The 11,416-nt window shown below is 34.2% G+C and overlaps 1 protein-coding gene across 6 annotated transcripts in view; it reads left to right on the forward strand.

Moving 5' to 3' along the window:
* FIP1 (FRIGIDA interacting protein 1) overlaps positions 1-10,736 on the forward strand; it is a 32,874-nt gene extending 22,138 nt beyond the window's left edge. For 5 of the 6 annotated variants that reach the window (XM_088206862.1, XM_088206860.1, XM_088206865.1 and 2 more), the window contains 7 exons: positions 1,005-1,101; positions 1,361-1,445; positions 4,020-4,082; positions 4,818-4,877; positions 9,526-9,618; positions 10,212-10,274; positions 10,384-10,736. In XM_088206862.1, the coding sequence (XP_088062988.1) occupies positions 1,005-1,101; positions 1,361-1,445; positions 4,020-4,082; positions 4,818-4,877; positions 9,526-9,618; positions 10,212-10,274; positions 10,384-10,497 (575 nt within the window). In that variant the 3' untranslated portion in view covers positions 10,498-10,736. The remainder of the gene's footprint in view (positions 1-1,004; positions 1,102-1,360; positions 1,446-4,019; positions 4,083-4,817; positions 4,878-9,525; positions 9,619-10,211; positions 10,275-10,383) is intronic. The other variant, XM_088206861.1, reaches the window with a different exon arrangement.
* Positions 10,737-11,416: the final 680 nt, after the last annotated feature.

Here is an 11,416-nt window from a genome sequence, read left to right on the forward strand (position 1 = left end):
ACTTTTGTTGAAAATTCTTCATGTAACCCAATACTTTTTGGTCTAACACCAATATGTTAGTCTTGTGTTCAGGATTGAGTTAAGGGCCTGCTGACTGTTAATTCATGCAGCAAGCACAAAGGTTGCTTTTGGTTAGGGGTTCATTGGAGAGAATCTTTCGATCTCTTAAACTTGGATACTTTAGGACCTTTCTTTTTGATAAAATGTTGACTGATAATTTTTGCTGATGAAGTAGTGTATATATAAAGGGAAGATCATTGCTCCTAATTTCCCAATTTGTAGGATCTGACAAATTCTTATTAACCTAAACTTCCTATTCTATTTTATCCCAAAAATAACTTAGACTTCCTATCATGCTTTCTTCCTAAAATTATATTTGAAACAAATCTAAAATTTTTGTAGAATTTATTTAAATACTTAGAAAATTATTTGAAAAGAATGAGCTCATAGTGAATTTTGAATGAAATTAGAACAATGAATTCTAAATTCCATTAATTTTAATGAAACTAGGTGTGAGATAATGCATTTTAAATTCTGTTAATTATGATAATTTGAGATAGAACTTTTAAACAAGTTGTTGACTTCCAAGTAAATTCTATAAAAATTCTGATTTTTTCTCATCACAGCTTAAATAACTCCTAAAGGCTAAAACAGAAACCAAAACACAATTCTTCCTCCCGTGGGACCAGTGCTACTGGCTGTCCTGAACAGACAAATATGCTGAATCTTGCTCATCCTTGTTCGTCCTATAGTTGGACATAACAGATGCATGGTTACATGGATCTGAAATGATCTTATGATGCCAATCCAATGTCATTTATATTCCTTTGGGTATTTTCTTTTTTAAACCTATTTGCCTATGCCAAGGTGTTAGTCTTAAACTTATGGATATTGTGTCTAATGGCTTTCTCAGGTGTGCTACAATGAATCTATGTTGACAACTTCTTTCTTAAGTGTGTGTGCTCTCCTTGGATAATAGCTTTCACATGTTTTCGTGCTGGCAGGTTATGTGCACCAGTACAATTCCTTGAATTCTCAGCCTGATGTTCTAAAGTCATTATATTCTCCCCTTCAACCGTCAAGTTCTTTGGAAGGTTTGAGGTAATCAAATGCTCCCTCTAGCCATGTAAAAAGTGTACACACAATTTGCTTGATTCATTCCTTAATCTACATATTACTAAGACTTCCTGAAAAAACTGAAGATTGCTGGCAATTTTAAATACCGTATTTGCGGCATTACTGATTAAACTGTGATGGGATCAAAATAATGAATGACCTCAAGCTTTAATGCATGCATCATCTTTTAGCTTGTATAAAATTGGTAATAAGATGCCATATTGACAACTTTTTGCTGCCATAGGTATCAAGAAGGTGGTCGCCTCTCTGATCAGCAAATGGCCTTGTTACAATATCAGCGTGAAAATCTTCATTTTTTAAGTGAGGAGGTAAATGGTTGTCTAAAACTATCACATCGATACTTGTTTCTTTGTCACAAAACAAGAAGATTTTGATGTAATTGTAATGTTTCTGTATTATAATCTATTTGCTTGTCTAGGAACTAATTCCTATAGGTACATCATTGGTGTGAGTTTATTTTTCTTATTTAGTTGGAATCCTATTTAGCTAGTCTTTGTTACAAGTTATTCCAGTTAATTATCTTAGTTTCCTATTTTGCAGAATTACCAAATAGATTTATAAACTTTTATTTTGATTATACTCCATTATGTATAAACAGAATACAATAGCTTAATTATTTGACAGTGTATTTATATGATTGCTATATAAACATTAAGTTATTGATTTGATTAACTTCTTTTTTTGTTTATTAAGATTCAAGATTTCCAATTTTTTATTCTTAATAAATTTTCTTCAAGTATTGTGTTGAAGTTCTTTTTTTCTTAATCAATTAGCATCAGAACTAACCAATTGATGTAGGACAAAGAGAACTTGAAGACAATACTTGCAGAAAATTTATCAAGAACAAAAAATTGGAGATCTTGAATCTAAATAAACAAATTAGTAATCCAATTTTTACATAATAATCATATGATTAGTCTGCCAAAATAACTAACCTATTTTATCCTATTCATAAGTACTTTTTAAAAAAAAATAAAAGTATGAAATTGTATTGAAGTAAAGGTGCCAAGGGGGCATCAACCAATTATAAAAGATTTACAAATCGATTAAACAATCGACTATTGGTGCCAAGGGGGCACTGCCCTATTCATAAGTACTACAACTCAATTAAAATAGGAATACTTAAATTTATAGAAAAATTCTGCTACATAGGAAAATAATTTAATTATTGGAATAACCTATAGCAAATAAATAAGATCGTGACAAAATAGAAAATAATAAACTCACACCAATCATAGTTTATAGGGACAAGTACTTAAATAAGCAAAAACAACTTAATAAGGAAATAGTACTAGGGAAAAACTCTATTTATCAGGGTAGGAAAAAGTATCACCTGGTGACGTGGTATAAAGTTAAAAAATCTATGTATTAGGAAGGTTTGGGTTTTAAATCTTTGGTGGAGCTGAATTTGGCTTTATAGAGAGATGGCTTTGGAGATTCATGAATGAAAATGGTAGTGTCTGGTGGAGGGTGGTTGAGGTGAAGTTTGGGATAGTGGATAGAAGGTAGTATATCATACTAGCAGCTAGATCTCATGGGAAGGGAATGTGGAAAAAAATATGCATGAGCAAAAATAAATTCCGAAATTGTATCAGCTGGAGGGTTGATACTGGGGACATGATTAGTTTCTGACATGATGGCTAGTTAAGAGAGCTGTCACTTAGAGAACAGTTCCCCTGGATCTATGCTATTGCACAGTGCAAGAATTTCTCGATCAACTAGTCGTATAGGGTTATTAAGGGGAAAAGGGAGTGAAATGTGGAAGTTATGAGAAATCTCAATGATTGGGAAGTAAATGACTATGAGAGTCTCCTCCAAGCCCTTTCTACCATTACAATCAATGGGAGTTACAATCAACCAATTTGGAGACTCAATGCTAAAGGGTCCTTTTTGTCAAGTCTTTCTATAATCATCTAATTAAAAATGATGTCATAGGAATCAATGTTCCTTTTTAGCAAATCTGGAAGTTAACACTCCATCCAAAGTTGCTTCTTTGCATGGGAAGTAGGTCAATGGTGTATTCTTATTCTTGACAAGCTGATTAGGAGCAGAAAAATATTGGTGTATGGATGTTTTTTACGTAAAAAGAATGAGGAGTCATGTAATCACATCCTTCTGCGGTGTTTGTTTGTGTATAAATTGTGGATCTTGGCTTATGGGTTAGTAGGCATCAATTGAGTGATGGCTGGTTCGGGGAGAGAAGAGATTTGGACGCGGAAGGGTATTAGTGGAAAGAAGAAACATGTTAGTCTCATTCCCCTTAATATCTTTTGGATGGTGTGGAAAGAGAGAAACATGAGAGATTTTGGGAGAGTGGAAGTGACTTTGATAGAGTTAGAGACAGATGTTTCCAAATTCTGATTTTTTGTTTATGGGTCATTCTCTTTATTCAATGGAGGATTTTGGGGATATTATTGATATTTTGATTAAAATGTAAATATTTTTGTTCATGGATTAGCACCCCCTTGATGCTTGTGAGTGAATTATACCACACATTTTATTTAGAAAAAAAAAAAATTCCTTAGTGCTCTTGGGTTCATGGAATAAGAATGAGAACACAATGGGTATGGGATAAAAGGTTAATAAGAACAATATTTTAATTTCATGATTAATTATGTTAGATAAATTTCTGATTCCTACCTAACCAGTAAAATTCCAGAATAAGAGTGAAATTTGTTAAATTGTGATTTACATACTGAAGTTATGATCCGATCTTTACATACTAACTGAGATCCAAGCATAGAACATAAATTGAGCCGAAGGAGCCACTGGACTATTGCCTGTTGTTTTGGGTTTGGCTGTAGTGTGTGACAATCAACCCACCCTACTTTGCAGCTTTTCTGTCTTGGTTATGTTGTGATTATTTTTTTTGGTACATGCAGATTCTTCGTTTACAAGAGTGCTTAAGCAAATATGAACGGTCTAGTGACGGAAGCACACCTCAGGTGCCAATCATTCTGCTTTAAACAACATTGTTATCTTTGGAGCCATGTAGTCTCAAGAAGCAATCTGAATGTTCTTGTTGACTAACTACAGATTTGTGTTAACATGGACTAACAATCCTTATGAATTTTAATACCCCCAGTGTCGTATTCTTTTTAGTTAGGAACAAATTACACTTGTGGATTGGCCTAATTGCAGTATGGTCTCTGTGGTTTCTTTTTTATAACAGTTCAGTTCTCTATGGTTTGATTTTGTGTTTCTATATATAGAATCATTAGTTTTAAGCTATTATCTTATATTTTTTTGAGTTAATTTATTTAGCAATGAAATATACTATACTTTTGATTTCCAAAAAACAAAAATATTTAGCAATGTACTTCAATTTATTCTTGTTTAAAAGTCTAGACAAGTGTAACTTTTATTTTGCAAAAAATTAAAAGTTGAAAATAAGAAACCTTCAAACCAAGAGGTACTGAACTGTCACAAAAGAACATGCAGAAACTGAACTTCAGTTAGGTCTAGCAATGGAGTGTAAATACCTTTTCATCTGCATGTAAATACATCAGTGCTTTGCTCAACTATACATGGATCCACTAATTTTATATAATCCTGATAAATATTTATTCTTTCCTTTGCCCTTTTGAATGGTGGGGCTATAGGCGTAGTCTTTGTCTTGCATTAGTAAAATATCATATTAGTAGTAACTGGTGTAATAATTACTAGTGGCTTCTTCTTAGGTTGATCTTGCTCATCTGTTAGCAGCTCGTGATCAGGAGTTGCGGACACTTTCAGCTGAGGTAAAATAATTTTTTTTGGGGTGAAATATGAGCCAAAATAAAGTTTCCTAAGAGAATAGGAGAAAATTGCAATTATTTTCTATTATTATTACCTTATCAATGTAATGCATCCATTTTTGCATTCCAAGAATTTCCAAATTCTGATATATTTATTCTTAACTTCACTATTTTATTCTGTTTCAAGAATATATAGTTGACTCATGCCAATTTCAATGAGAATATTAGCACTTGGTGGGCAGAGAGTGTGCCTGTTGTGTGTAAAGGATTTAAGTTTAGAAAGAAGTTTCAGTTCCTTAAGAGCAAATATAAGGTATGGAATAAGAACATTTTGGGGATATAGGAATTGTGGAAAATAAGATTCATGCTGAGCGTTCCTTTCTTGATAGATTAGCTTCAGATAACCCTCTTAACAACGGCCTAGTAGCGAGATTTTCCTCCTTTATGATTCACTTTGAAGACATTCTAGTGAAAGAGGATATCAGTTAGATGCAAGAAGTCAAGATCTAATTTGATTTAGGATGGGGATGCCATTACTAGTCTCTTCCATAGAATGGTCAGTTGCAGGAGGAAGAGCCATACTGAGGAGTCAGAACTTGAGGATGGTAGATTCGAGAGAGATCAGAAGGTGATTGGTTATGCGATCAGATGTTTACAAGCAGTTGTATGAGGATGAAACTGTCAATAAACCTTAATTTGGAATCTTCATGGTGTCCAATTGATGGGGAGGGCAAGTTGGCTTGAGAGACCTTATGGTGAGACAAAGGTTAAGAAATTTTTTTTGGGCTCTCAATGTGAACGAGGCTCCTCAACCAGATGGTTTACTATGGCTTTCTTATATAATTGTTGGGATGTGGTTAAGGGGTAACAAAGTTAAGATTTTTGAGGAGTTTCACTTAAATGGCAAGGTTGACATTAGCATGAACTCTACTGTCATAATGTTGGTTATCTAGAAAGATCACTTCATTAAGGTTTCTGGTTATCTCTTTATAAAGCTTGGTCACTAGTGTTTATAAGATTATTACTAAACAAAGTGCTTTGATTGAGATTGTATGAGGTACTTGATGAGACTATTTTTTGGGGACCAGATTTCTTGTTAGTAAATTCTTGATGCCTCTTGTTAGTTTATGAACAATATATCAACCATTTTACTATCAGCTTAAGCTCTTGGAAAAATAGGTTCAACTCTATTATTTAGTATGGTATCAGAATTAGAGATTTAATATGATACTGATGAGAAATGGTAGTTCACCAAAACATTGTCAAGACCGCATGGGAAAGAGGAATGGAAGAAAATATATGTGGGAAGAGATAGATTCCAGGAGTGTATTAAATGGAGGGTAGACAAGGGTCACAAAGTCCACTTTTAGCACGATCTTTGGCTGGATTGTGGCTTTCTCATAGAATGATTTTCCCAGATTTTTGAAATATCACAATAAAAAGATATTTTGATCAGTGACTGGTCCAAAGATAGTGGAAGTGGGGTTTTGGAATGGCAAGTAGATGTAATAAAAAACCTGAATGATTAAAAAGAGATTTTAAAGTACAAGAATCTTATTGCTTCTTTTTCTTACCACTCTGGATGGAAGCAATGATCAACTTTTGTGGAGCCTTACTTCTACAGAAAGTTTTTTCAGTCAAATCCTATAAGAAGTTCTTGACTAAGCAAGAAAGTCATGGTTTGAATTTTCTTTTTAGACAAATTTTCAAGGTTAAAGTTCCTCCTAGAATAGCTTACTTTGCATGTGTGGCCGAAAGGGGATGAATTCTAACTATAGATAAGTTGATGAGGAAGGGAATGAATATGGTGAATGGATGTTACTTATGTAGAAGGGCTGCGGAATTTTGCAATCATGTTCTTTTATGATGCCAAGTCGAGCGCAAGCTTTGGTCAACAATGTATGGGTTGTTGGATATATGGTGGGTGATGGTGGGTTCTGTCAAGGACAAAATCTGGGCTTGGAAGAGTGGCAGAGTGACGGAGGAATCAAGTGGACCTCATTCCACCTACCATCTTTTAGGTAATTTGGAATGAGAGGAATATAAGAGCTTTTGAGAGGATTGTGGAGGAGGGGGATTTTGATAGAATTAGGAACAGATGGTTCCAGATTTTTGATTTTTTGATTATCCATCATCCTCTTTATTTTAGGGAGAATTTAAGGGACTTTGCAGAAATTTTGTTAGAGTTGTAAATAATTTGTATAATCTTTGGCACCTCTTTGGTGTTTGTTAATATATTTATACTTTTATTTCAAAAAAAAAATTGAATCTTGATAGTTGTCCTATTTTCATTGATTAATTTCGATACAATGTAAGGCATACATGTGGTTGATCCCTGTTTTTATCCTTGTGAATTTGTGCCTGAAATGGTATCAAGTTGTTTTCTATCAGTTTAAACTCTTGGAAAAATCACTTTAAACTCTAATTAGTCACCTACTCTTACTGCTAATGAGATGGGGTGGATAAATCTCAGAGGTTGAATAATAAGGTTTTGGTATCCAAATTGGAGTTTCAAAAGGCTTATGATTGGGTAGTCTAACCCTTTCAAAAAAATGTTATGGAGAGGAAAGGCTTTGGCATGAGGTGGAGTTGGATTTCAGGGTGTCTCCCCTCTATGTCCTCTATTTTGGTGAATGACAGTACTAGAGGTTTCAGGGGTAAAGAGCTTTGAGGTAAGGTGATATCACATTTTTCCCTTGTTCTTTCACTATTATGGTGTATGTATTCGGCCAGATGTTATCTTGTGGCAAAAACAGGTGTGATTGTGTGTCTTTATATGGTCTGGAATAGTGTGGTAATTCCCTATCTTTGGTTTGTTGATGATGTGGTCCTTTTTCTTTTCCATGATCAGTGAATGTCTTGGAATTCTCTTAAAATCTTGCATATGTTTGAGACTATATTGAGTCTGTGTATCGATCTCAAGAAGAGCAGCCTGGTTGATATCAATGTGAAGGGTCAGTTGGTTGGAGGGTGGGCAGAGTCAATGGCACATGATGTTTTAGAGTGACACATCACTTACCTAGTTGTCTCTCTGGGAGGTACTCAGATTGCTTCCTTTGCTTCCTTTTGGAATCCAATGGTTTGTAGGATTTAGAAGTGCCCTAAATTTTGCAGAGGAGCCCTTTTCTTCCTTGGTGGTTTGGTCACTCTTGTTCAAGAATTTCTTTCCAGTATTCTTCTTTGCTATTTCTTTGTTCAAATCTCCTAGGTGTCATGGATAGAGGGTGATAAAGAATTCCTTTTAGTCTGTGTCGAGTGAGTCTATAAGGACCATTTAGTGAAATGGGATGTCTTGTTTGTTTAAGAATGATAGAGGATCTTGTCATTAGGAACTTTTTTTGGAAAATCTGTGTTTATTGGCTAAATAGTTATGGTGGTTTTCATTGAAACCTGACTGGCATTGGGTGATTAACAGTAAGTTTGGTCTATATCAAAATGGTTGACAATCCAAATTGGTGCTTTACAACATCTAGAAGTCCCTTGAAAGCAATTTTTAGTTTTTTATGCATCTTTTCATCCCTTTCGTAGACTGAGGGTAGGTGATGATGTTTTCATCCCTTTCTTTCTTGAGAGCAACCCCAGATTGACAATATTTCATTGGTTATTATGTTCCGCATTTGTACAATCTGTGTCTTATATCATAATTTTTATTATTATTCTATGGGTTTTGATTCATGAAACATATCTTCTTTTAGAAATCTCAATGATTGTGCAGTGATATGTGGTTTCTTCGATTTAGCTCATTGATTCTATCTAGGCCCTCATTGTAGAATTTGGTCTTTAGACTCTTCCAACATTTTTATCTGCAGGTCCTTTGTGTTCTTAACCTGTAATCTTTCAATTTGTAATAATATTTTTTTTTTGAAATAAAAAGTTTAAGTATCATTAAATACAAGCACTAAGGGTGTGCAAACCCATGTATAAAATTATTTACATGTCAATAAGGATATTAATCAATTCTCCTAAATCCTTCATGGAATATGAGGGTTGACCAATAACCAAAACAATTTGCAATGATGTTTCTACTCAATGTTTTTGGAAAGTTCTTTTTCCAGCAGGTCTTTTGTTTGGGCTGTAGTTATGAACAGTTCAAGATACCAGCTATTTGCTTCAAGCTCGCAGGCGAAACTGTGCCTTCTTTCCTGGGATGTGTGTGATGTGCTTCATTCATGGTCACCTTTTTCTGCATTAAGATGTAGCTTGGAGACTTTGGACCCATTTATTTGACAAAGTTAAGACTGAGTTTCTCCTCATCTTGGGTGTTCCTTTTCTTCTGCTCTTTGTGGTCTTGATAGGAGGAAGGAGGCCAAGTCTTGTTGGCGCAATGCTGTTTTTGCTTGTTCATGGGTGATTTGGCTGGAGAATAATGCTGGGATTTTTGTAGACCATTTCTCTCATTTTCATTTCTTTGGAATTGATTGTGTTTTCAGTGTCTCTTTGGTTTTCAGCCGTGAGCATCTTAAAGATTATTCTCTGTTTATTTTGTATAGAGATTAGTGGCCATCATCTATTGAGCACTACTGGTTCTTTTTACTTTTATTTTTGTTCTTTCTTTTGGGAATAACTAGTCCTTGGTTGTTATACTCCCCTTTCTCTTTCTTATAATATTTGTATTTCTGCCATATATATACTGAGGTTATTTTCCATGCAGATGGATCAGCTTCAGTCTGAACTTAGACTTGCTCGTTCTTTGATAGCTGAGAGAGATGCCGAAATCCAGCGTGTACGCAGTACAAACAATCAGGTATGAGCACTTAGCTTTGACCTCTGGAAGGAAGAGATTACCTGGGAAAAATAAATCCTGGGTAAGATTCTTTGGTCCATTTGGCATCAATATAGCAGGGCTCCAAAACTTATCAAACATTCTTTAGTCCCAGATGTCGTGTTTCTACCATCTCTCCGTTAGAGGAAAATTAATATTTTCTTCTTATCTTTTACTTATTTCAAAAAAAAAAAAATCTTCTTACCTTTTACTATAAAATTGCACTACAGCTCATTCGGACATATGTATATTAACTTACCTTCAGTTAGAATGCTTCTGATATTTTTTCCATTGACTTCCTCCATATCCTTGCCATTGCAAACATTTTGAATCTAAGCACAAAGGTTAGCTTGTATCACTTGAGCAAAGGGCAATACCCTTGAACTCAAAAAGTAACTTAGGAAATCAATCCTTAGAACTTGTCAAGAAATTGTTAAAGGCTTTATGGATACAGAAACCATCTAGTTGTTTCTAATGAGTTTTATGGCCTATGCAATTATTTACGTGGATGAAAATCTTTATATTAATTTGCAAATTGAATATTTATCGTAATTTTCTTTGAAATGCTGGTGCAGTATGTTGAGGAGAATGAAAGGCTGAGAGCCATTTTAGGAGAATGGAGTACGCGGGCAGCGAAGGTACCATCATCGTATTTCTTTCTGCTATCTGTTAGTGATTATTATTGGCTGACAGTAATCTATCTTCTATGAAATGATTGTGCTAATTCAACCCATGAATTATATATAGCTTGAGAGAGCGTTGGAGGTTGAGCGGATGTCAAATCTTGATTTGCAAAAGAAAATTTCTCTCCTGAGAAGCCAATCCCAGGAGTCAGCCGCCCCTATTGAGCAGCAGCAGTAAACCTATCTATTCAGTTTATATCCAGGTATGCAGTAATTTGTCCCCAAGTAACTGCACTGAAATTATTTGTAACACATCAGAGGAAGTTTGAAGAAGAGGCATCGCAGTGCTAGCACTACAAAGATGTTTGAAGTGATATAGATTTTTCTTTCCTTTTTGGTTCTTTGTAGGCCATTGTATATGACAATATATGAAGCCGAAGTCTTTTATATGGGATATGAAATCTTTGTTTTGTCCGATCTTGTGATTCCTTTTAATCTATCAAGTGATGGTATTTTTGATTCAGACCTGCTTAATACGAGTATTCTGAATTGAATCCATCAATTCGATACCCTATTTTTGTTAAATGGTGGGTTTGGGTTTGATGCAAGATGAACCTATCCAATCTGACCTGTTATATATGTATTCTGAACTATATAAATATATGTGAAGAGATATATATGTATATATATATATATATGAGTAAATATGTATACATAAATAGAATATAGTCACTAAGTTGGGTGCAAATCGGATAGCCTGCAAATTTGACATGATCTGAAAAAGAGAAGAATTTTATAAACGTACTCCGTTTAGAGGTGGGTTCATGCAAAAGATGAGTGGAAAGATGGAAAAATTGCAAGAAAAAATTGATTTTTGGGTTAGATTTATGTAATTAGCTAAACATCTTATTTGAAAAAATATAGAACCAGGATAGATGATTGTATATCTCTTACCGGTTCTTCCTCTCAGTTTTGAGGTCAATCATTCAGATAAAGAGTTCCAATGTTAATGAATTTTACAAAATAGTTATCTATCATAACAATAAATCTTAATTGATTTATTAACAATGAGTAGAGATCTATAATTAGAAAATGTGTAAGGAAAACTTGGTACAAGAAAGTTATAAATACACTTGTCGATAAACAAATGAGGGACG

The sequence above is a fragment of the Carica papaya genome, chromosome 7, assembly GCF_054855325.1.
Source record: "Carica papaya isolate Zhongbai chromosome 7, ASM5485532v1, whole genome shotgun sequence".
Classification (NCBI taxonomy): Eukaryota; Viridiplantae; Streptophyta; class Magnoliopsida; order Brassicales; family Caricaceae; genus Carica; species Carica papaya.